Here is a 26,982-nt window from a genome sequence, read left to right on the forward strand (position 1 = left end):
CAAATTAAAGCTATATTTTAAGATAATGTGTAAATTTAGAACAGAAAACCACATCTGAAAAGCAGAATTCTTTCAACCTCCAGCAGTGTGTGTGTACATGCAGGAATGTTTCAACTAAAGAACTGGCACCGTGAACGAATACATTTCCCACTGAAGTGAAGAGGAGGTAGATTATGGGTTTTGGAGGAACAGGTTGGGAGAAATCAGCAAAATGAACATGACTGGTCAAACTTCACATTTTAGATATGTGTATTCAGAGTTGCCAGATTTCTACTGCACTAATTGCCCAAAGACACTTAAAATCTAGCCCCATAGTAGCCCAATCTATTTATTGAAACAAAGTTGTTTTTATTAACATTGCTCTATACCTTTAAAAAGAATCACTATCTAGACTATAATTAAATGATGGATGTTAGCAGCGTGGATCTATAATGAACAAATTTTGGCGGCCAAATCTTGCAAATTGTTCAGATTGGCTTGGGTTTATGTGCACAGAAGGTTTTATACAAATAGTTATGATAAATACAAAGGATTAGATTGGAAGGCGGTTTCTAGTGTATTGCTGTAAGGATGGTGAGAGTAAATATCTCAGTGAAATTCACTGATGCTTCTCAAGTTTGTGAGATTGCTATATCGTTAGAAATGTTAAAGAGTAAGTACAACAGGAGATAAGAATACTTACCAGCTGGAACAGAAGGAGAGACAGCTGCCAACTGCCAACAAAGCCCGTTGCCAACTGTGCCCACATATCTATTCAGGGGACACCATCACAGGGCCTAATAACATCAGCCACACTATCAGAGGCTCGTTCACCTGCACATCCACCAATGTGATATATGCCATCATGTGCCAGCAATGCCCCTCTGCCATGTACATTGGTCAAACTGGACAGTCTCTACGTAAAAGAATAAATGGACACAAATCAGATGTCAAGAATTATAACATTCATAAACCAGTCGGAGAACACTTCAATCTCTCTGGTCACGCGATCACAGACATGAAGGTCGCTATCTTAAAACAAAAAAACTTCAAATCCAGACTCCAGCGAGAAACTGCTGAATTGGAATTCATTTGCAAATTGGATACTATTAATTTAGGCTTAAATAGAGACTTGGAGTGGCTAAGTCATTATGCAAGGTAGCCTGTTTCCTCTTGTTTTTTCCTACCCCCCCCCCCCCCAGATGTTCTGGTTTAACTTGGATTTTAACTTGAAGAGTGGTCAGTTTGGATGAGCTATTACCAGCAGGAGAGTGAGTTTGTGTGTGTATGGGGGTGGGGGGGATGTGAGAACCTGGATTTATGCAGGAAATAGCCCAGCTTGATTGTCATGCACATTGTGTAAAGAGTTGTCACTTTGGATGGGCTATCACCAGCAGGAGAGTGAATTTGTGTGGGGGGGTGGAGGGTGAGAAAACCTGGATTTGTGCTGGAAATCACTTTAGATAAGCTATTACCAGCAGGACAGTGGGGTGGGAATAGGTATTGTTTCATATTCTCTGTGTATATATAAAGCCTGCTGCAGTTTCCACGATATGCATCTGAGGAAGTGAGCTGTAGCTCACGAAAGCTCATGCTCTAATAAATTGGTTAGTCTCTAAGGTGCCACAAGTCCTCCTTTTCTTTTTGCGAATACAGACTAACACGGCTGTTACTCTGAAAGCTGCAAAATGGTTATTTGAGGGAAGCAGTTGAGAGCCAGCAGCTCCTCAAAAGATATTCTGGGAAAAAGGTCCTAGAAAAGTGCAACCCCACTCTGGTGAGATTTCATAAGAGCCAGGCATTCACAGAGGAATTGGTGTTTTTGTGTCACAGCCTGTGGACCTGACCCAAAGCCAATTGTAAGCAAAGGAAAGACTCTCTCAGACAAGTGGGACTAAATAGGAAATGAATGGCCACACTGGGGTACTGCAATTTATTAAAAAATTAGAGAGTTGAAAAAAATGGGAACATTTTAAGTGTAATTTAAACAATATTTATGGTGGTTGTAGCTCATGCTTGCTTCTTCACAGCAGGACTGCTCTTACTGTCTGAAACTACCAAAGCTGGGCTGTCTGTGAGGATAATTATTTCCTGAATGTGCCTGGGGAAACAGCCCCCTCCCCCAGCTGAGCAGCTTTGTGTCTACTGGTGTCACAAGGGACTTGCTTCTGCCTTTTTAACAAGTTGGGCTTTGTGATGGGCTCTCCTGAGGGGTGACACCTGGAACTGAGGTGCAGCTGAGCCCTCTGTCTCATTGGTCTGGGTTCCCTCTTGCACTGTGACGTTATGACAAACTATGCAGCCCTCCAAGCTTGCACTCACACCAACGTCCACACGCAGGGACCACACCCAGCTGTGTTCATGAATGCTCTGGCCAGTCACTCATGAACCCACAATAGAGACACTACAGCCAAAATACTCCCAGCTCCCCAGCCTAAGACCCCAAAGCTGTACCGTCCTGCCCTGGTCAAAACCTGACCAGTATGAATTTATTACCCAGTCCGCCACTTCTACAAAGGAAAGTGGATGTGCATCAACTCTTGTTCATGAGCTGAAATTTATGCCCTTTGCACTTCAAACAACACACAGTGTTGTAGATAAAATAGATTTATTAACTACAGAAAGATAGCTTTTAAGGGATTATAAGTGATAGCAAACAGATCACAGTAGAAAGAAAAGGAGTACTTGTGGCACCTTAGCGACTAACAAATTCATTTGAGCATAAGCTTTCGTGAGCTGTAGCCACAAGTACTCCTTTTCTTTTTGCGAATACAGACTAACACGGCTGCTACTCTGAAACAGATCACAGTAGTTTACCATAAGAAATTAAACAAAACCACAATCTAGGCCTAATGTACTGGTTAGTATTTGAATCAAGCAGTGTCTCACCTAGGTAGATAGTACAAGCAGGTTAGCTTTTGCATACACAGGCAGTCTTCCTTCTTTCCTGCCTGGGAACAGCACTTCTCTCCCCCACCCCTTCAGTCTTGTTCCTCTGGTACTTTCAGGTGTGGTGTTGTAGGGAGAGTGAGGTCAAGTCATGATGTCATTTCCCCCTTTTATATCTCCTTCCAACTTGCTGGAAAGCTCTTTTGCTGTGACCTGGGTCAAACAGTTCCCATTGTGTAGTGCTGTCTGAGAGGTTTCTATTGTACACAGTTCCTTGCGCTTGTGTGCACTTCCTCAATAAGCCATTAACATTGTTTGGCCTTTTTTTATTGTTGTACCTGAAAGGCTGCATGTGGGTGTCCTCAGTCTCACAACGTGTTTTAGTAGCACATACATAGCATAACTTCACATACAATGATAGCACATACAGTCCAACGAGATATTAATGTGTAGCAGATCAAGACTTTTAGAATGATATTTCACAAGGCATGCTTTGTTCAAAACATATCCTAATTATATGACCGTGATGAACATGGGGGTGCCAGGATGTCACAGATATGTGAAGGTGAGGGGCAGATCATGACGAAATCTGTAGCAAGCATCTTCTGACCAAAGCACGGAGCTTGAGAGCTTCCTTCCCCTCACCACTCCTTCAGCATGTTTGTTTCAGGAGTGAAAAAGTGCTGCAGAAGCTCCCAGTCGAGCTATTGGCTCTGCCATATACACCACTACATTCTTTTTGCTGAGCAAATAATAGGCCAGTGAGGGGAGGGGGGAGAGGAGCGACTATTCCTGACTGGTGAGGGGAAGGGACAGTAGAGCGAGCAACGTCTCTCTCAGCTGGTGGTACAAAACTCGGGCGGGTGGGGGGGGGGCGCTGGAACCTCGCCCTGCCTAAATGGCGCCCCTGTTTGAGTAACAATTTTTTAAGTATCTGAGTCTGTTAAATTGTCTCTTTTTTTTCTTGGCATTGGCTAATTGGCTCCCTGACCTGTTTTATTCTTACTCACATGTGTAGTACGGCACAGCCTGAAATACTTTGGATAAATTCCTACTTAACCTTGAGAAATTATTTTTTTTTATTTGGCCTGGGTGCCTGGGCAGAGGCCAGAGGAAAACTGGAGCCTTTCTAGATAAATCTTACTGTTTACTGTTACTGCATACATGATGAAGTGTTTATCACAGAAATGTGGTCTAGATTACAAGGATTGATTAACTATTTATTTTTTGTTTCATTTGTAAAATGTTAATAAATGTTCTAAACAATATTCAAATGTGTTATGACTATATAGACGGTTGTTCTGTATATATCAGGGTGATAGCATTAGAATTACTCAATGTGTGAAAATAGATAACCAAGAGGAAACTTGTTTAATAATAATTATATAAACACAAAAACCCTACTCTCTTTTTCCCTTCATTTTGGCTTATTGTATCATAGTGATAGAAATCTAAGTCATTACTATAACAAGAATCAGCACTCAAAGAAACTTCACACAATTGCTGCAGCTTGCTAAGATTAGAGGACGCTATATGTTGTTGAAAATAAATTGCTGGAAAGAACCAGGAAAGAAAATCAAAAGCCCAGAGTAATAAGTAATAAAAGTAGATCTTTCTTTTACTGTTATCATGCTTAAAGCCAAAAGACTTTAAAGATCTGGGCTTTTGCCTCTGTTTTGCTTCATTATGGTGTAGGGGAAAACCCCTGAAATGTTTTATAAAGGGTTTGGTTTATTTGTTGGCATTGTTTTTTGTTTTGTTCTGTTTGGTTGGTTTTTCCATTTATTTTTCAGCTTAGAAAAATCAGGAAGGTCAAGTCTAATCTTCCTTGGATTTTCTTGGGGAGCCACTGGGAGTTCTCACAACATGTTTTGTGAGCTGTAACACCTTAATTAAAGGTGTGGATGTGCTGAATCTTTTACAGAGGTTTGCTTTATTTAAAATGCAAGTCATTGAAATAAGTGTGTGCTAATCAAAATAATAAATAATATTTCAATATATGTAAAAATATTTTTAAACCTTAGTAAGAGAAATATTTGTGTTTCTAATAAAAACACAACAGAGTTTCAAACAGTCCAACTAAACTCTGCTGCTCCTCTCAATTATTTAGGTTCTTTAAGTAAATATAAGTTAACTACTGCTCCAATTTTCCATTATCTGAATTTTGCTTGTAAAAAACCAAGCAGAATTTAAAAAAAGAAAGAAAAAAAAAACAACCAATCAACAACAACAAAAATGTTCAGGCTGCCTTTATATATTCTAAAGAAGCAAAAAAGGGAACATGTTCATTTTTTCCCTCTTTTTTCAGCTCACCTTTAAACTACAAAACTCCTATAAATTCTTGATAGAGCTTGGTATAAAAATTGATTGTGTAAACACTAAAAGTGTTGAAGGGAGTATATTTTACTTAGTTATTCAATAAAATGTTTTAATAACACTTTTTATTTAGAACACAGAAAGCTTTACATTTCTCTACCAAAAACATTACAGCACACAGCATTCAGGTTCACATCCTGAATAGAAGTGTTAACTTTGGAAATTGTCAGGTAAAGATAGAAATAGGAGTGTTACCAAGCCATATTTAGTCGTGCCTGCAAGTCACCCTTTGGTGAATAGACCACTGAAGATATATTTGCCTTTCAAACATCAGAATTTACAAGCTTGTCAATTACATTTTCCATAGGTTACTCCTGCTTTTCTAAAGTTGATTTTATTTCTTCATCTAGGAAGAAGAAAGGCGCATGGCATCTGTAGCAGCAAGAAAAGAGGAAGAGAAGAAGCGTGAAAGCCACAAACAGACCTTGTTAAAGGTATTTTCTATTCTTTCTAACGCTAATTGAGATTAGATAAAATGCCATACATTAGTTGTATTGACCATAATAAGGTATCAGAGTACAGCCGTGTTCGTCTGTATTCGCAAAAGAAAAGGAGTACTTGGGGCACTTGAGAGACTAACAAATTTATTTGAGCATAAGCTTTCGTGAGCTGTTTGTCTCTAAGGTGCCCCAGGTACTCCTTTTCTTTTGCATAATAAGGTAGGCTCTGATATCTTGGTGCTGTAGTTTAAAAGGACACTGTCTCCTTTAATTATACCTACTTTTATTTTTAACCTCAAGAAAAATGACACCTATGATAATAAGTCAAAACTGACATGATACCAGTTCTTCTTGGATGTGGAGCTTGCCAAAGCCAATTTGTGGCAGCCTCATGAGCAAAGTGCAGAGCCCTCAGACCACCATCAAATCTGGTCAGAAGGCAGTCGTCAATGATGTGTGATATTGTCTGTCTTTGGCCACAGCATCTCATTGGCCCCAGGTGTGAAGGCTGGCTCACGTTGACCTTGGCCTGTTTGATATCTGTTCAGAAGGGCCCATGAGCAGCATGGCAAATCAGAGCTGGATACATGTATGGTCAGCGTCAGTTATAAGAGACTGGTTTCTGTTGTCACGTGTGGACCATTCTTCATGCCACAGTGATGTTACAGAGAAATCTGGGCAAGGCAAGAGGGCCCACAACAGGTGCCTTGATGAAAAGTGTGCTCTTGGGTGGTTGAACAGATCTGTGCATGGTGATAGGCTAAGTTTTGCCCTGTTTTTCTCAACCATTCTAGCTGTAATATCCTCAAGACAGATTGTGGAGAAGTGATGTTGCTTAACATGGGGACCCACAGTACTGTGTGGGTCGAATTGTCCCAGTGATAATGCTTGTAGTTGAGTGTAGTTGTGTGTCAGCCAACTTGATATGAGACAAATGGAGCTTCACCAGAGCACAATATTCTGCTGCAGAGTAACAGAGGTCTAAGCTGGATGTTCACAGAGTTTGAGCACTAGCATCCTGTGAAGTACCAGCCAGTTTGCTTAGAAGGTTGTTACTCGTCCTCAGTTCAGTCACAGTTTTCCTCAGGCGTTTAAGCTATGTGAGAGATCTATCTAGGGTGACTCCAAGGTAGAGTGGTTGGGATTTGTGTTTCAAGATATGTCCATTGAGAAGAATATTGAATTCTTGGTCCGCTCTGTCATTGTAAAAAAAGGTACACACACGAAACTCTGTTGGACATGCTTGGCTGTAAATGCTACCAACTGCAGTATTCAGCCATCTCAATCAAGTCAGCGTTTAGAGCATCTTCAAGTTCTGGAAATGACCGTGCTTAGCTGTCTAAGCAAATGTCATCTATGTATGTGAACTTGCAGGACAGAGTGAACAGCATAAGTTTGTGTATAGGTTGAAAAGCATGGGTGCCAACACAGATACTTGGTTTGTCTTTTCTTCTTGCTAACTCTGTTCTATGTGCACTTGGGAACTTCTGTTGTGGAAGAGAATGTCAATGATGTTGACTACCCCTGCTGGGAGAACTTTCAGGGCTGTGAAGCAACTGGTACATAGATGGGATAGAGTCATAGCCTGACTTCCTCCATGCCTTCTTGATTTGTCTTGCACCCCAAGGAAGGCAAGTTAAGGGAATCAGTCTTTGTACTCAATTGAGCACAGAGACTACAGTTATACCTGGCTGTTACAAAGGATATAAGGCTTCTTATCCCCAGCCATCCTGCACCCCTGGAGCATCCAGGCATAATCTGGCCCATAACTTGTATCTAGGGCCAAACTTTTGAAAGTAGATGCAGACTTCTGCACACACACAAGTTGGTGTTTCATGTGTATATTGGGCATTATGAGCTTTGGAAAAATTCAGCTTCTATTTTACCAACTCTTATAATCCACAAAGGTTCATCTGGTATACCTTAAATATAGTCAAATAATTCTCTATCTGAACACAACACATACAAAATTTGAAGTAGAAAACCATTTTTGATGGAGTTTAGACCATGGAGAAGCCAAAATATTAAAGATGCCATTAGTCATGTAAGAACTCCACCAACAAACTCTCTTCCAGTAATTACCAGTGGCAAAGTGATCACATCACCAGTAGGCCTCATAGACTAGAATCCTGCAATACTCCATAGATGAGTTCACAGGTCAAACAAGCATAGAAATTTGTACTGGTACTGGTGGTTACCCTTGAGATGATTACCAGCACCAGTGGAATAGTACACACTGCTTGCTCCATTCTGTAGGTACACATGTTGACATATGTTTGTCAGAGAAGAGCAGGTGAAAGAAATGCACCTTTGCAGTTAGAACGGAACGTGCTAAGGTTTGTGATAGTCTTAGTTTCTGTGGGAGTTCATTCCACATTCTTGGGCCAGCCCCCAGGAAATCGGTCTCCTGCACACAAAAGCTTTGCCCTTACTGGCTGTGCAAAGTGAAGTCTAACACTCAGCTCATTAAGATTTCTCTGTCTGTAACATGATGATAACTTCAGAACACCACATCTGATCAATTCTGAAATTTCAGCAGATGTTCTAAGCATTGATGGGCACAAGTCTGTTGATTTTTAGAGCATATTGGACCAGTGGAAAAGCCTGATTCACAGACTGCCTGGTGCCCCAAACAGAGGAATCTCTCATCTGCTGCTGCTGACATATATCAGAGGCAGTAGCTTAACTCTCAGCACGGGGAGATTTGTCAGTATCTTGAACTCTAACATAAATCAGTTTTCACAGGGAGGGTTTGTAGGGGGAAGTGAGGATCTAGGGTCAGGGAAAGTGGAGTGATTTTGAGAAATGGGGACAGGAAGAAGAGGGGGCAACAGTGAGTGTGGAGAGAAAGCAGCAAGGACTGGAGGGATGAGGCAGGGAAAGCAGAGTCTCACAGGTCAGGGAGGTGGAGGGGAGGAAGCTGGGACTCAGAGAGGACTGTAATAGTGGTAAAAGAAGCAGGAACATGGGGTTAGTGGGGGAAGGGGACTTGGTGATTGAATGGAGCAGAGAAGCTGGGACCCAGAGGGAGAGAAATGAGTGCCTGGGAGTGATAAAGCAATGACCCGCAAGGGGATGGGAAGGTTTGGCATAGTGATGATCATGATGATGGAATCAGGGACCCAGAGGGGAGAACTGGGTAGGTGGGTGAGGAAGCAGGGACCTAGGCTGAGGGGAGTGGAGGTGAGGAGGAGAAAGTGGAGCCCTTGGGGGTGGGGAATGAAGGTGGTGAGGGGAAAGCAGGGATTGAGGAAGAGAGGGATATGTGATCGGGGGAGGAATGGAATTGAGGAGGAAGAAACAAGAGTGCACACAGGGTATGTCTAAACAGCAAAGAAAAACCTGTGGCTGGCCCGTGCCAGCTGACGCTTGCAGGGCTTGAGCTAAGGGTCTGTTTCACTGCTGTGAAGATATCTGGACTTGGGCTTTAGCCCAAGCCCTGGGACCCTGCCACCCTACAGGGTCTAGTCCTGAAGTCTACAAAGTAATGGAAAAGTCTTGCAGCCTGAGAACCTTGAGCCCAAGCCAGCTGGCATAGACCAGCTGCGGGCTTTTCTTTGCTGTGTAGACATAACCACAGAGGCCCTGCCCTGGGGGAGAAGGAGGGAATGGGAGGATGCACTAAGCCAGTGCCATGTTGGGGAGAATTGAGGAATATAAAGTGCCCCTGCTGGGTGCAATGTACTCAGCCTACAGAAGTGACAAAACATGCAACCCTGAGTTGTAGAAAGTTCCATTGCGCCAGTGGAGCAAAATTGTCAACCGTGAGCTTCACCCCAGAGCTTTAGTCAAACTTTTAGATACTCTAGAGCCAGGTCATTGAGTGCCTTGAAATAAGGACCGAGACCTTGAACTTGATTTGATAGTTTATGGGAAGGCATAGTAGGGAGCAGGGGACAGGTTTGATATGTTCACAATAGCCAGTGTTGCTGAGGAGATGTACTGTAGTGTTCTATAGCAGCTGGACTTTTCTAAGTGCTACCAGATACATTACATTGCTGTAGTCCTGCTGAGAGTTAATGAGGGCATAAATACCTGAGGCTGGGTCATTGTTTGGATGGAGTCTCTTAGCCAACTGGAGACTGTAGAAAGCTCTGCTGAGTGAGAGCTCATTATCAGTGAGGAATTCAGGAGCACTCCTAAATTGCAGACTGAATTAACCAATTGTGGGGTGGTGTATACCTTTAATCAGAGGAGACTCTTCCACCAATATCACCTCTGTCTCATTCAGCTTCAGCTTCAACCAGCTCTTCATCCATGAGCTGATCTCATCCAAGAACTGGCCACCTTCAGCTAGTGGTATAGTCATAAGTGGTGAATGACAGATGGAGCTATGTGTTACCTGCATATTGCTGATGCTTGAGTTCCTGTTGTCTGACCAGTAGATGTTGGATAGGACTGGTAAGAGTATTGATCCCTGTGGGACTCTCCATGTGAGAGGTCTAGTTGTGGAAATGCAATTTCCTATTACAGCTTGTTGAGTGAGACTCCCCAGGAAAGACTGAAACCATTTTAGCACATTACCCTGGGCCCCACTACCTTTGTCAGGTGAGACAGCAGTATCTTATGGTTGGCCATGTTGAGAAGCTGGGATTGGGTGAGAGGGCATGGATCACTTGATGATAACCTCTCTGTTCATTCCCTTTGGGGCACCTGCCATTGGCCACTGTCAGAGGACAGGATACTGGGCTTGATGGACCTTTGGTCTGACCCAGTATGGCCATTCTTATGTTCTTGTGTACTGCAAAGATTCTACTGGAGTTTGAGTAGTATTGTCCTGAAGAATCTTGCGAAGGGGTGACTCGCCCATGACTTAGGCTACTGGCTAGGTAAGCTGTGGTTTGTCAAGGTAAGATTTCGTATCACGGGTTTGGAGGCTGTGGGTTCAATGTCCACCATTTAGGAGTTTAGAAGAAAAGGAGTAGTTGGAGGTCAGGGCTGGAGGGAGGGAGAAATATAGCGTGTGTGTAAAACTGGACCTTGTTCAAACCAAGGGGACACATGCAGAATTTTAACAGTAGGTATTGTAAACTGGAAGCAATAGGTTAAAAAACAGGAAAAAGTAAATAGATAAAGAGGTGGGGTTAATTGTTATATGGTAATCCAACAGTGTGTCTAGTATACTTCTGTTTTTCTGTATCTTACCTATTAAAATAGATTTTTCTGAGTTTGGATTTGTTCAGTTTAAAAACAGGTTCCAGAAAATATTTCCTCCCCCTCATCATTTTAAAAATTAATACTTACATAGTTTATTTTATTTTTACTATAGATGACTGATATGTTTTAAATTTATTTGGTTTTGAAGTTTTGGTGTCCGTTCCTACTGGTATAGAGAAGGGAAGTACACACAGACACATACATCTGGTGGTTTGGTGATGTTAATGTGTTGGCCCACTTACTGAGCAACAGAAATTTTTGAAAGCGTGATTTATTTTTACTTCCATTTCTTAAGCTTTGAAGTATGTTTCCTTACAGTGGGAGATGCTGTTGTTTGTCTTGATGCCCTAGATCTCTCAAACCATTTTGCCAGTGAAAATTCCCATTGGAGGAAAGGGGCATGTATTGTTAATGTGTAATTCCATACTCACTCAAGCTTGAACAGGAAATTGAAGTTTTCATTCTTTTTAGTGAAGGCTTCTTTCTTGTCTTCAAGGGGGTAAAGAAGCTTAACAGCCAACTGCTGTTCTCTTTTATTTGCTTCAAAAAGATGATTCTTATCTCTCTTCTGTGTACATTTCCATTCTATCCTTGTGTGTTTAAATTTTGTTTTCTCTGTTTCAGACTCTTGTTTTACTTGAATGGAACTTTCTTTCCCATAGATCTAACAGTGGGATTAAGTGGCTGTGAAATAATTTGCGAAGTCTAAAAATTCAGCCAATGAATGGAAATTTTGTGCAGTCATATTTAGCAATAAAATATATTTTCCTCCACAAGCTTTATTGAGAAAACCATAAAATTTTACCTTGCTTCCTTTTAAATGAAATGTCATGGCATACTGCCCATTTAATAAGGTAACTGTTGCTGTTTTACAAAAGTGTCTGCCATCAAAATTACCATGCTAATAACTGTTGTTGAATTTTCATAAACATTCCCATATTCATTTCAGAGGTTATAACTCACCTTTTTTTTTTTTTCCTGTTCATGCCTGTCTGTCTGCACTGTGGGTTTTTCTTCTTCTCCACCTCTTGAGTGTGGAATCTAGTGCTTTCTAGAAAAACCTGTCCCAGAATTCTCTGCCTCCAGAGGCTTGCACAGGGTAAGAGCTCCCGTTTGACAGGGTCTTATCTGAGTATTTTCTGGCATAAAAATGATCATTTGCCACCAAATCTTTTAATTTAATTGGTTTTCAAATGAATAAGCTGTTGGGTGGGATATTTTAGTTTAGATTCGCTGCAAGAGATCAGCAGCTGCACAGCTGAGGGCTCACAAGATGGCCAGCTAGCACAGAAGATGAAATAGAAGAGCAACAGGAACTCTCAAGTTGGAAAGGATTCCTCACTAGGTCTTCTTCTAATTCAGCACTCCTGAATGTTCTTCCCGATTCCAAAAATGCTGGAGCCACAGAAGGGTCACCCTTCACCCAGGCCTCCTTCCTTCCACGTTTCTGACCCATTTTACTCTGCTGACATGAAGTTCACCATGGAGTACTCCTCAACAGTACTGGAAGGGAGAAGTCACCCTTTCCTGCTTACTGTGGATCTCAAAGGGGAAAACTTCAGTGGGACACAGGTGGCAACAGGCCTGCAAGGGAGCAAGTGCCCTTAGCTTTTTTCTGTTTTCTATTTCTCCACAGCCTTTCCCAGTGTTCTTAAATGAGGGTTCCTCTTGTGCAAGCATGCATGTTTGGGTATGTGAAAGCAGCTGTCATCCTACTCACAGCTATGATTTATTTACAGATTTTTCCCTATGATCGGCCTAAGTCAAGAGTTTTCAATGGGCATTTCCTTTCCTTCCTTACTCATATTCTCAGAGAAGCAATGGTCCAGAAACTACAACAGCCCCTCACCCTTAAAAAAAAAAAACAATACAGAGGCATCTTCAAAGGAGATTATATCATATTTGAAACCAAAACATATTTATATTGGATGTAAACATGACACTAAGAAAGTAGCATTTTGCAGCAGAGGCACCCCTTTGTCATAACCCAGTTAGAAAGATTACAGCAATTTTTTCTTTAAACAAAGGACAGAGTAAGGAAAAAAACCCTATAATAATAGTTCTTAATTTGTGAAGAAATAAGTTCCTGAGTGACATCGTATCTCCCTTTACAAATGTGTGTTGTTATTTTAAAAGACACAAGTCATAACTTTTGAAGTGCTTAATAGGCAAAGATAAAAATAAGGTCATGTCAATATGCAAAACACATTTACAATAAAAGTAAAATTTAAAAATAAAATTTATCCAGCTTGGCATTTTTAATTGATTAAAAACAAAGATAAAAATAAGGACTTAATATATTAAATGTTCATTTACAGAGCAGTTTTACAATAAAAATGAAAGTTTAAAGAAGAGAAGCTATTCAAAGATTGGCCCTTTTCACCTTTGTTATCTGAAGAAACATATCCTCTCCTTTTTTGCTAAAACTACTATTGTCATTGAAAGAATAATTTAAGACTTTCTAAATATTTAAAGCACAGAGGAAAATGTCACAATAGATAGCCCATATTTACATATGTGTTTTCCTAAGTGATCACTCTCATTACAGTGTGTATGGTAACACCCATTGTTTCATGTTCTCTATGTATATAAATCTCCCCACTGTACTTTCCACTGAATGCATCCGATGAAGTGAGCTGTAGCTCACAAAAGCTTATGCTCAAATAAATTGGTTAGTCTCTAAGGTGCCACAAGTACTCCTTTTCTTTTTGCGAATACAGACTAACACGGCTGCTACTCTGAAACTTGTCATGAAGGATTGAGTAACTGTGGTAAGGAGAGAGATGAACACGTGGCATATTTGAAGCAGCATGTTTCCTAATAGCCCGCCTGCTTTTTCTGAAAACTTAACTTTTGCAGAGAGAGAATTTTTAATCACAGGATTAAAATTTAAAAAGCCTTAAAACTTTTAAACTGGCTCTAAATGTGAAAATAAAACAACACACAAGCAGTCCTAATACTCCCCATAGAAAAGAAAAGAAGATGAATTCCAAATGTCTGCCTTGCCAAAAGTGTGCACATCTACAAATCAAACTAGAGGGCAGGACATAAATCAAGAAGAGGGTGTGGAAATCTGTCCATATATAGAATGAATAAAGGTATAGAGCCCATTACTACTTAATTTTCCAAAGAGAATAAAATATTGCCATATGCAATGCTGGTTGCCATCATAATTGCATTTGGTACTATCCTGATGCAATTATTTTTGTCAGTATTTATTATCCAGGCTTCCACTAGTGGTTGTATTGTTGTCTTTGGAGGACATTCTGGTACTTTGCATGAATAGTCATGCCACGTTGCGTTCTTGCATGTAATTTCCCTTTGACTCACTTTTTATTCTTTTTCTGTTTTCTATGTATGTTGTTATTGTATATACACATTTTATTTAAAATTGGATCTGATGAACTTGTATCTCTTTTTTTTATTTCCAATTTTAAATGAGAAATAAATTACATAGCCTCTTTGTGGCTTACTTCAATTGTGTTTTTTTGACTCAGTATTAGATAATAAATTGATTAATAACTCTCTTGGTAGATTAGAGTTCCAAGTTTCTTAGTTTAAAAACATTTTGTGAAAAATCGTAAACAAAGTAAACATTTTGGAAACCATGAGGGCTCTGAAAGAGTTTGGTGGAAATGTTCCAATACTTTTCTTGTCAGATAGTGTTATCAAGTATTATGTATGTTTCTTCACGAGGCCTTAGAGTTCCTTAAAAAGGGTCTCTACCAGATTCTGTATTTAACACATGCTCCACAAGAAGCCTTCTAAATTAGTAAATATTATAATGGCAAAATTACTTCTCTTTGGACTAGTTATGGTAAGGAGATGGTGGAGGCAATTAAATAAAAATTGTCATTTTGAATGTTAGTGCTGGTTATGTACTTAAGTATAAATAACTAGGGAAAAGGAAAAGTACACTAATTCTTTACACACTACAGAGGAATTCTGATAAAGGCTCTTTATTTTCTATATGAATATATATTTTTCCAAATTATAGTAAGGATATTGGGCTAACATCACTAGATCCTGTTGCATGTAGGCATAAATTTCATTTTCCTGTATCAGTGATGCTCCTTAATTTAAAATGTCCAGGCTCTGATTGACATTTGTCAGAATATCAGTGTTATTTAAAGAAAATCTGTAGGGAACTACACAGAGCTCTTTTTAGGGTCTGGGAAAAGTACAGCAAAATGCAAGGTGGAACAGATTGTTTAGCATAAGTAGTTAGCACATATTGTAAGGAACAGTTCAAGGTAGATTTCCTCAACTATGGTAAGATTCATGATGGCCCTAGTCAGGACCTTTCCACCAGTGGTCAAACAGTGAGACCTCAGTCTCATCCTGTCAACGCTCACCAGGCCATCTTGGCTACATGATCCATGTCCCACCTGTCCATGAAAGTTGCATTTCTAGTTGCTATCACTTTGGCCAGGAGGGTGAACGATTTGGGAGCACTCATGGCAGACCGTCCTTGTATCTCTTCACCTCCATCCTAAGTTCCTCCCTAAGGTTATTTCTGAATTCCATGACAGCCAAAGTATCCACTTTCCTGTTCCTTTTCTGAAACCCCATTCTTCTGTCGAAGTGAAAAGACTTCATTCTCTCAGTGTCATATGTGACCTGACGTTCTACCTGTAGAGGACCAAACCTATTAGAATATCACAAAGACTTTTTCTCACCATACCAGAAAGATTGCAAGGTCAAACGATATTCTCTCAGAATCTATAAGTGGGTTTCTGGGTGCATCATTGAGTGCTACAGGTTAGCTCACATACCTCCTCCTGATGGAGTTAGGGCACACTCCATGAGGGTGCAAGCTGCCTCTATAGCATCCCTGCAGGATGTTCCAATATTAGACATATGCAGAGCAGCCAACTGGAGCTTCATCCACATGTTCGCTAGATGATACATGTTAGTCCAGGCCTGTGCTGCTGTTGCAGCAGTGGGAACTGCAGTGTTGTGAGCATCTTTGCTGCCGGCTTCCTCACAACCTCTAGTCTGAGCGCTGCTTGTCAGTTACACACATCTGGAATACATGTAGGGACTAGTACTCAATGAAGAAATGGAGGTTACTTGCCTGTAACTGGGAGTTTTTTTAGAAGTGTGGTCCCTATCTGCATTCCACTACCTGCCCTCCATCCCCTCTGTCTCAGGTCCTGTTGGACTTATGGTAAGGAAAGGAACTTCAGAGGCATCAGTACACATTGCCTCTTATACTCTCGGTTGGGAGCAGGAGGAGATCTACTGTGCAGGTGTGGGCCAATGGATGCTGCTTGTTAGAATTTCTGGACTCAGGCATATAGTGCATGCATACCACATGTGGAATATAGATAAGGGCCACAGGTCTCAAAAGAACTTTCAATTTCAGACAGGTAACCTCCATTTCCATGCCAGCTTCATCTTGCCTGCTTTTGAGTGGCATTGGCATTCAATGATTCCCCACTGTAATGGATGCTGAGGTGGTTTACACCTCTGTGACATTAACCCCTGATAGTCTTTCCACCACCAAGGACTTGTGTGGCAGAGTTTATGCTGGCAGAAACCCAAGGTGAATCTGGCCCAATGTCATTTTTGGTTAATTAAAACACATCTTATATAGTGTATTCTTATGTAGCTCCAGTCTTATGGATCAATATGCTGTATGATAATGTTCATGGTGTGGTTACAAAATAAAATATCTGTCATATTTCTCAATATTCCTTTCACTTTAATGGAAATCTTCAAGTGAAGCTCATTTGTTTCCTTTTCTGAATAGCAGTTATTCAGTTAACTCCTCGGCTTGTCTCTAAGTTTGCTATATAAAATGTTAGTGATTAGCTAAAGCACGGACAAAACAATTAGCCATAGAGAACAGCATTGGTTTCTTTTCACAAGTTGTAATATATACAGAAGGCTGTTAAAATAATGGTTGAGTCTGATGAGCTTGAACTAAATTAGATGTTCACACTGACTGATAAAGGCTTTGTCTCTCATCTGTAGTTCTGTTTTCCAGTAAACAAATAATTCCTACCTTTCAAATCTCTTTAATTTCCAAAGAGATGTAATTCTATTGGTTTTAATCTGAAACCCTTTGGAAGAGGAGTGTAAACCTTTCAATACCTTGCAATTTATGTTTTACTGATATGATTTTATATTATTTCTTGGTCTCTCTGTCATATGTAGTGGTTGCATTAAAAAGTTTGTACTGGTTTCAGAGATCTTACTGGCTCAACTAGTGTTCCCCAGTGCATGTATAGTATATATGTCTCAAACTGGCAAAGACTTGAAAACCAGTAGAAACATTTTAAATTCAACCTCTCTGAATAATCTGCTGTAGTTCCCATAGACTTTAAATCTGATTGTGAAGACCTTTCCTGTTAGGCATCTTGAAACTCATATTCTCATAAGGCTTTAAAATGTAGTCGACTAACCCCTTCTGTAGAAAGGGGGAAAATGAACCTTAATGTTTCACAGTTGAGTACAGTAACTACAGTATGAGGGTGGTGATGTGCTTTTCAAAGATTTGGTTTTTAATCCCTTTATTGTATAACAATGAATGGATAAATTTAAAGAGTTTTTTGTATGGAATTGTTTTTAAGAAAATGTTTAGACTACATAGATAAGCACCCAGGTCAGGAAATGCCAAGTATTGGGTTTTTTTATATACTGCTTTCTCTTTTCGAAGAACTATACAGTCATTAAGTTCTGCTTCTCACATCTGTAGCTAAATTTGCATTACAGTCATGCCCACATATCTCCCCCTGGGTAGCCATTATGCAAACACATAGTGAGAGGCAGTCCTTGCCTCAAAGATTAATTTTCCAAATGGAAACAGAGCTTAAGGGACTTGGCCAGGGTCACACATCCGCAAGCATTGATATGAGGTCTTTTGGTATACAGGCTAAGGCTTAACCTAGTATTATACATATTGAATCTATTTCCCTAAATTAAGTATCCTCACACCTTCTTGTCAACTGTCTAAATGGGCCATCTTGATTATCACTACAAAAGTTTTTTTTCTCCTGCTGATAATAGCTCATCTTAACTAATTAGCCTCTCACAGTTTGTATGGCAACTTCCACCTTCTCTGTATGTATATATATATATCTTCTTACTATGTGGTCCATTCTATGCATCCGATGAAGTGGGCTGTAGCCCACGAAAGCTTATGCTCTAATAAATTTGTTAGTCTCTAAGGTGCCACAGGTACTCCTTTTCTTTTTGCAGATAGAGACTAACACGGCTGCTGCTACTCTGAAACCATTCAAACAGTGTCTCTGATTTTTCCTATTTGTAAAATGAGGATACTACTACTTTTCACTTCATACATAAGTGCTGGAACTAAGAGTGCAGGGGATGCTCCAACCCCCCCGTCCCCGCCCCGGCTTGAAGTAGTTTCCATTATATACAGGGTTTACAGTTTTTGGTTAATGGCTCTCAGCATCCCCACTGTAAAAATTGTTCCAGCACCAATGACTTCATAGTGCTTTTTCTTCTGTGGATGTCAAAGTGCTTGACATAGATGTCAAAACAATAATAGCTCCATTTTACAGAACAGTCACAGAATCCGTTCCATACCACAAAGTGTAAGCTTTCGTTTAAAAAATAACTAAGCTTCTAACCTTTTTGGTTGTAAAGATAACTTTCCAAATGTAAATCAATATACTGTTGTCTTCTTGAGTCTGCAAACCAGTAGCCTAAACTATAGTTCTGGAAGAGCTGCAAACTGCTCCCTTTCGCCTAAATCTAAATGAGCTGTTAAATCTGAAGCCAAATATTGCGAGGGTTAGGATTAAGCATTTATAGTAGAAACATAAAGCGAAAGTGATGACTCGTGGGTGCTAGATGCACAGGAGGATACAACAGTGGGTAGGTTGTCAAGTGATTCTGTGGTGCAAAATCAGAAGTTCATGCAGGTGCCAGTGCATGTTTTTGAGCACCATTATAATGTGGTGTTTGCATAAAGCAGTGACTAAAATGGGCAACCATTTACTACACCGACGTCCGAATCATTTCAAAGTGTAGCCCGACATAGAGCTAGTGAAAAATTTAACAATATTTCAAGATGAAGAATTTCATAAACAAGAGGTGAAAGCATGGAATAGTATATTGCAGTGTAGTAGACATTGAATACGAATAAAACGATGGCAACAGTGTTTTAGATAAATTATTAACCATTTAATGGCTTCATTGAACTCAGTCTTTTTATTGAGAGCTTTTCTTTGTTAGTCATGTTGACCAGCTGCTTTATTTTATAAGGAGAAGGAAGGTTAAAAACAACTCTCTGATTAGTAGAAACATTGTCACTTTTCAAAGTAACAGTCTGGAATTGAAAGACGTGTAAAGTTCAGCAGTTGAATAAAATGTGGACAAAGAATAGCTAGCCAACCATAAAAAAGTTGCAGAGGTGTTAGCAGGTCACTCTACCTTGAACGGTTCCTTACAATGTGTGCTAACTACTCACGCTAAACAATCTGTTCCACCTTGCATTTTGCTGTACTTTTCCCAGACCTTAAAAAGAGCTCTGTGTAGTTCCCTACAGATTTTCTTTAAATAACACTGATATTCTGACAAATACCAACCAGAGCCTGGAAATTTTAAATTAAAGGCTTCTCTACACTGCCCCGTAGCTCAGAATAGAGGGGTGTAAATGCGCACCAAAGTGCTGCTTTGTAATTCCTCTGTATGGACACTGCTGGAATGACCTAATTTGCATTGACGTAATCCTTTTCAAACAGGATTACATTAAGACGGTGAACAGGAACCTTTTAATTTCTGACTGCAGCATCCACAGGGGAGTGTTACATTGCAGCACTTTGGTGTGCACTGCTGTTCAAACCTCTGTAGTCCAAACTGCAGGGCAAGAGTATACATGCCTTAGAACCTTTTCTATGCATTTAATTCAAAGGGTCCATTTCTATGGCATTGGGTTGCCAACTCTCCCAGTTTTGCCAGGAGTCTCCCAGAATCAGACTCTATCTCCCAGAGGCTACCGAAGCCAAGCCAGGAGATTTTAGGTGCTAAAACTCTGGCAGCACAGTGGGGCTAAGGCAGGCTCCATACCTGCCCTGGCCCCTCACTGCTCCTGGAAGCAGCGGGCACGTCCCTGTGGCCTCAGAGGGGAGAGCAATAGCTCCCTGAGTGCTGACTCTGCAGCTCCCATTGGCTGGGAACTCCGGCCAATGGGAGCTGGGGGTGGTGGTGCTTGCAGGCAGGGGCAACATGCAGAGACCCCCTGGCCCTCCCAGCCTAGGGAGCCACTGCCAGAGGGATGTGCCAGTCGCTTTCGGGAGCCGCCCAAGTTAAGTGCTGCCCGACCAGAGCCAGCACCACTCACTCCCTCCCACACCTCAACCCCCGACCCCAGCTCAGAGCCCACATATGCACCCAAACTCCATCCCAGAGCCCACACCCCCTCCTGCACTGAAACTCCCTCCCAGAGCCCACACCCCTCACCTGTCCTACACCCCAACCCCCTGCCTCAGCCAAGAGCCCGCACCCAAACTCCATCCCAGAGCCAGCACCTCCTCCCACACCCAAACTCTCTCCCAGAGCCCACCATACCCCCTCCTGCACCCCAATCCTTCGGGATTGGGGTGTCGGAGGAAGTGAGGGGTGCTGGCTCTGGGCGGACAGCGCTTAACCATACCCCCTCCTGCACCCCAATCCTCTGCCCCAGCCTGGTGAAAGTGAGTGAGGGTTGGGGAGAGCGAGCGATGGAGGGAGGGAGGAGGGAGAGAGTGGGGGCAGGGACTCCAGAAAGGGGCAGGGTCTCAGGGAAGGGGCAGGGCAAGGGTGTTTGGGTTTCTGTGATTAGATAGTTGGCAACCCTACTATGGCAGCATGACTTAGATTGGAATAGTATCAACTAATGTTTGACATTCTTGACTTTTGTCAATGTGTCGTAACCTGGATGTTCTATAGAAAGAGATAGTGTTTTGTACTTAGTTCTTTGCAGTTTTTTCCTTTTATATAGCAGAGATTGATATCTATTCAAATTTCATTAAGAAGCACTGTAATAGTGGGATGGCTAAGCCATACCAGTTAGATCTGGTTCAGCAAAATCAACCGAACTGAAACAAGCAATTAATTTACCTTTTGAAAACATTTATATTGTTTAAAATTTTAATCTCAGAACAGTTCAGAAGCAGGTCCATGAGCTAGTAAAATCAACAGTCACCTTATACCAGGAGTGGGCAAACTTTTTGGCCTGAGGGCAACATCTTGGGGGGAAATTGTATGCAGGCCATGAATGTAGGGCTGGGGCAGGGCGTTGGGGTGCGGGAGGTAGTGCGGGGTGTGTTGGGGGATGCAGTGTGCAGGAGGGGACTCAGGGTTGGGGTGTGGGGGGGTGCAGAGTGCAGAAGGGGGCTCAGGGCAGGGGGTTGGGGTGCAGGAGGGGCTCAGGGCAAGGGGTTAGAGGGCTCAGGGCAGGGGGTTGGGGTGCAGGAAGGGTTTGGGGTGCGGGCTCCAGCCCGGCGCTGCTTACCTCGAATTGCTCCGGGGTGGCAGTGGCATGCAGTGGGGCTAAGGCAGGCTTCCTGCCTGCCCTGGACCTGCACTGCTTCCGGAAGTGGCCAGCATGTCTGGCAGTGGTTCCCGGGGGTGGGGTAGGGCAGGCAGCTATGCTGCGTGCTGCCCTCACCTGTAGGCACCACCCCCAAAGCTCCCATTGGCCGTGGTTCCCCGTTCCCGGCCAATGGGAACTGCGGGAGGTGGTGCCTGAAGGCGAGAGCAGCGCACGGAGCCCTCTGCCCCCCCCCCCCACCCACCAGGGGCCACAGAGACATGGTGCCAGCGGCTTCTGGGAGTGGTGCAGGACCAGGGCAGGCAGGGAGCCTGCCTTAGCCCTGCTGCACCCCAGGGCTGGCAATCCCGTGGGCTGTATTGAAAACCATGACGGGCTGGATCCTGCCCGCGGACCATAGTTTGCCCTCCCCTGCCTTTCACTTAAATCTCACAGTGAATGAGTTCCACACAGAGCTGGGTGTATTAAAAGGCCGATACACAGACAATTGTCTTTAGTTGCATGAACATGCAACAACATAAAATGTTAAATATTAAGATATCATCTGGATTCTTTTATTGATTAATTGTCTGGAACTCTATGTCATTGAATGCTATTCTTGGTAATCCGTTGGTGACCAAAGAAAAAAAACAGGGACAGCTTTTCAACGTAATCCCTTGTCAAATTTTCTACATCTACAGGAAGAAGTCAATATGTAAATTGCTGTTGCCCATGAGTCAAAGGGAAGGGGGATCTTGCGGGAGACAGCTAACCCTTCTTTGCTCAAGCAGAGCAAGAGTTCTCCCCCCTCTCTCCAGTGTTTGAGGATTAGTTAGTTAGTGGTTGTGTTACTCTTTCAATGATGGGGCTTCAGTTTCTGGAAGGACAATTTTGGGCGAGATCATGGCCCATCCAGCATGCAAGTACCAAGAGTGGAAGAGGAGTAAGGCACCCCCTCCCATCTATCATTTAGTGTTTGGCTATGGAATGTATTCTTCTGGTGCAAACCAACATACTAACAATGCATTCAGATAATTTCATGTGGCTTTTATATCCTGTTTCAGGAAAAGAAACGATTGACAATTGGCAACATTGCTCGCCAATGGGAGATTCAGCAGAATCGAGTTGCCCTTGTGACTTCTTCAAATCAAGATAAAAAAGACAGTGACTCCTGTCAGATTAATGGCAGTGCCGCATATGTATTTCCTGAAGAAACCAGGTATACAAGTATTTTCTTGGAAGTATATTTCCTAGCTAATGTTTTTTATATAATAAAAATGGGAAACACTCATCCTTCCATTCATATAAGTAAGTGTGTGTGTATACACATATCTCTGTAAGTAGTGTATGTGTATAAAGATATGTGTATTTATTTTTGGATTTCTAAAATGTGTCCATTTAGCACTCTACATAATTTAAAAAAACAATTTCAGGACTTACTGAACAATGTCTACCTCAGATGGACTTCACCCCCAGACTAACACATTCTCCCCATGGCTTGCTCAGGGCAGAGTCTGAAAAAAATAGAACAGATGTCAGGCCATGTGCCTTTACCTCCCCTGGGATAGAATTCCATTTTTCTCTAACCTGGCTCTGGGTTACAGAGTGCTGTCTTATCAGCTGTGCTTACCCCTGCAGGTCCGACTGGTATTGGTACCTGCATTCATTCCTTTGGGAGTCTGTGACCAGTGGTTGTGTCTAGTGACCAGACAGCCTCCTGAATATCAAAGTATTGTTTATTTTAATGGTAGGAAGGAATAAAGCACAAGATAAAAAGGATTTTCAAACCATAAAGAGCCTTACCTATGTGTCTATCTTATTTGAGGGTCACAGTTGCCTGATGATAACCTAAGCAGGTCTAGCTTCTTCAAGCACTCAGTGAGTGTCTGTGTGTCAGTCCGGTTTCTCAGAACAGCCCCTGTACCCACCCTTCTGCTACCCTCCTAAAAACCAAAGAAACTATGTGCACGCTCTCTGTCTCTGTTTTTCTCTCAACTGCTATAGTCCTTTGATTTTTCTTGGGTTCCTGGGTCTTTTCCTGTCCAGCACTGTCTCTTAACAATCTGTAAGTGTTTACTGAGGGTAGTTCATATTGAGCCATTGTTTTCCTTCTTGCTTGTTTTTCTGGACAATACTCTTACTACGGAACCAACATATTCATACTATAAACATCCCCAATAACCCAATTAACATATAGTATTCATGAATTATTACAGAGCAGCTCCAAGTCTGTTATATAGGAAAACTTATGTAGGTAGTCAGGAATTTTTTGGTCAAAGGGAATACCTTGACATGTATCAAGAAGCCTAGGCAGACTTTAGAGAATGGGTGTAATGTGCTCTCTACATCTAGCACCATTGTTTAAGCAAGGAGCTGCATTCTCTACTAACAGTACCTTGCAAGTGATCTACAAGGGGAATTGTGGCTCCATAAAGAATATGTTAAAAACATGTACCTCACAGGTGCTTTCATAACAGTGGTTGGGTCCATATTTGAAAGAACTATTCACGAGAATGTAGTCAAATACAGACTGAAAAATATGCCTATGGCCACTGATGACACTTAGGACTGAAGAAGCAATTTGAGATCCAGAAGCAGGCAACCAAAGACTGTTGACTAGAACTATAATTTTCAACAGTGATTAAGAGACTTAGGAGCCTAGGTCTGATTTTCAAAAGTGCCAAAGGTAGATAGGAGCCTAAGTTGCATTGATTTCAATGATACTTAAGTTCCTAAATGCCTAAGTCCCTTTGTACATGGGAGTTAGGCAACTAAGTCACTTAAGTGCTTTTGAAAATCTTCACTATTCAAACTTCACTTTTTTTCAAACACATAGGAAGACAATACTTATTTTCTTTATATATGCCTCTGTACCTTCATTCGATATCACAGAAATTTTACACTAAATTGGAATTAAATACAAAAAACCTGTGTTAAAACAATGTAGATATTTTGAGACAATGAGTATTAAAAAGGAGAAAAGATCACAAACAAAACTGTACCTAATTCATGCCTGGGTTTTTTAACAAAGTCCTGGCCCCACTAAATTAAGTAGGAGTTTTGCTGCTGATTTCAGTGGATCCAGGATGTCACCTGTAGTACGTAATATTGCTCCCTGTTTTGAGGTCTGCAGGTGCTACAATACATGGTTTTCATTCAGGAGGGTCATAGTGTACAAGCCTCTCTCATACATGGCAGCTATGAAATCCACTTTCTTTCTCCCCCTTTCTCCTTCACACACACACACCCTTCCCCTCCCCCTCCCTCTCTCTCATATCTTGGCCCTGAACAGTGGAGATAGTTGTGTAGATATTATGGAGACACTGATAGTTATAGTACCATAGGTGGGATGGAGCCAGGGTTTTGCCATTTGACAAGACCTTAAAAACTTCTCTGGAGCTGCTACAGTAGCTTGCTTTAAACTAAAAATGGAAAGCACTCCTTAAGGGGGCGTCTGTGAATTTTTGTAAGGATATTATGATCATTGAAAAGTGATCCTGGAAAAATAAATAAATGGTAAAATTCACTTTTCAGAAATTTTGCCTGGGATGTCTCAAAATTTGTACCCCTTTTGCACAAAAATCATAGCATTCAAAATTCACACAAATGTAGACATTCCATTCACTTCCCCCTTTTCAAAATCTTTTAGACCTTCTCTTCAAAAAAACTTCACAATTTCTACTTAACTGGAAAGAAAAATGCTGAACAAAGCTGCTGTTTTTTAGTGTGCATGAGAGAGTGCCCTTTCAAAAATACTTTTTAGCAAAGAAGAGAGTGCACTGTGCGAAGTCAAGGACACCATGAGTTCAGTTCTTGCCTCTTCTTCTGACTGTTTGGAATAACTCTGTGCACTTCACACCCTTACTGAGTAAAGCTTTAGGTATCCTTGCCACGTTTTACAGATGAAATAACTGAGCATCTATGAGGTTGGACAAGATAATTTCTGATAGAGTTGTAAAGAAAATCCATCTCCTCCATTTTGCCATACTGCCTCTCAAGATGATTGGGCCAAAGCTGTGTGTTAGGCTACGTTCTCTGTAAACGGAAGAGGGGTTTCAAGTATAACATTATGCATGATATACATGGCGAAAAGTTGTATATGTTGTTGTATGACTAGAGAAGTATCAATCTGGTTTTGTCTAGGACTTTTAAGTGCATTTCCTGCAAAACAAAAATGCGTCATAAGCTTCTCCTGAGCTTAATTAGCAGACGGGATGCTTGAGTAGAACTTCAGAAAATCTTCCATTTTCCATCCTTTCAGCAACTTATGTCCTTACCCACCAGTCACTCAAAGTGTTTCCTCATTTGAGAGCCCATGTATGATTTCTGCTGAATATAGAGTCCTCATTAAATTGAGGGCTTACTTTAGGCTTTTTTCTTCTGCATTTTCACTTTGATGCATTCAGTAGCTTCTATCAGTAAAAATTAGAGAACATGTTAAACTGAGTATTAGTGTTTTATCAAAATTTAAAAAGATCTGCGTGACTTTTTTGCTTCTGCATGTTATCTAGGTATGCATGAATATGTGCTTGAGTGTTAAATGCTATTCCTGATTGCTACTGATAAATTTATAATTAGGTATTTGTTCACTCTTTATTGTAAATAACTCTCACACTTTTACTTTTGCATCCAGCTCCTTCAATAAAAATCTCAAAAGGACAATTAAACATGTTTACTATTGTTAAATTAAAAACTTGGATCTTAAAAAGTAGTAGTGAGCTGTATTGTATGCTCAAGCCTAAAGTTGAGCTGCTTTATATTGGTATCTGCATTATATCTTTTTAGTCAGAATATTTCCGAAGATAGTAGACTATTAAGGCAGAGTTAGTGTAGTGATGTGTCTAACTCTGGTACTCCTACTATAAATTCTTCCTTTGTACAACAAAACATATATCAAACCGGCCTGATTCCACTGCTGTCATTAGTGTTCTGCCAGAGTGCCCTCTGTTACACCATCTGTTTGTTATATAGGCCTAAAATTCAGCCTGGATACAAGATGTTTTAAAAGAAAAAAGTGTGAATTGATTGGGCAGCTGTAAATAGGTCAAACATATATATCCATCAGCAGTATTCGATATTAAATCTGTTCAAATGAAGGTATCAATATAATGTTCCAGGTATGCCTTGCAAAAATAGTTGATGTACATATTTTCAAATCATCCAAGTATGTTGTTTTCTACATAAACTTTAAGTTAGTTATGTAGCCATACAGCTACAAAATTACGTGCTTTTTAAATTATTCAAATTTAAAATTGCTTACTTGATTAAAAATTAAACTTTCCTCACAGTTTGCTACTGTGATCCTTCTGCCTTTTCATATTTTGAAAAATCAAAGAGACTTCGGCTGAAACTTAAAACAGTGTGCATGTGCAGATGTTGCATTTTCTAATATTATATATGTATTGGTTTACAGTGGTTCAAAGTCCGTTACAAATATAATATAAACTTAAAATGCAGTCCCTGTTAAAATATGTTGCTATGGAATATTATTGAGAAAACTCAAGTTGTGTTCCCATTTCAATATGATCTGATTCAGAATAACCATGGGACACTGTTATACCTTATAATGAGATTATTAAGGGAGCCCATTACACTCCCTTTATGATGAGTGTTATGATGATGAAAAGATTTCAGTTCAAGTTGAACAGGCTTCTG

General features: G+C 41.0%; 1 protein-coding gene across 3 annotated transcripts in view; it reads left to right on the forward strand.

The window, feature by feature from the left end:
- LRRC49 (leucine rich repeat containing 49) overlaps window positions 1-26,982 on the forward strand; it is a gene marked incomplete at its 5' end in the record, with an annotated part of 130,612 nt that overhangs the window by 86,771 nt on the left and 16,859 nt on the right. For all 3 annotated transcript variants that reach the window (XM_084641337.1, XM_084641338.1, XM_084641339.1), the window contains 2 exons: window positions 5,595-5,678; window positions 22,392-22,546. In XM_084641337.1, the coding sequence (XP_084497463.1) occupies window positions 5,595-5,678; window positions 22,392-22,546 (239 nt within the window). The remainder of the gene's footprint in view (window positions 1-5,594; window positions 5,679-22,391; window positions 22,547-26,982) is intronic.

The sequence above is a fragment of the Lepidochelys olivacea genome, assembly GCF_965140295.1.
Source record: "Lepidochelys olivacea isolate rLepOli2 genome assembly, chromosome: 10".
Classification (NCBI taxonomy): Eukaryota; Metazoa; Chordata; order Testudines; family Cheloniidae; genus Lepidochelys; species Lepidochelys olivacea.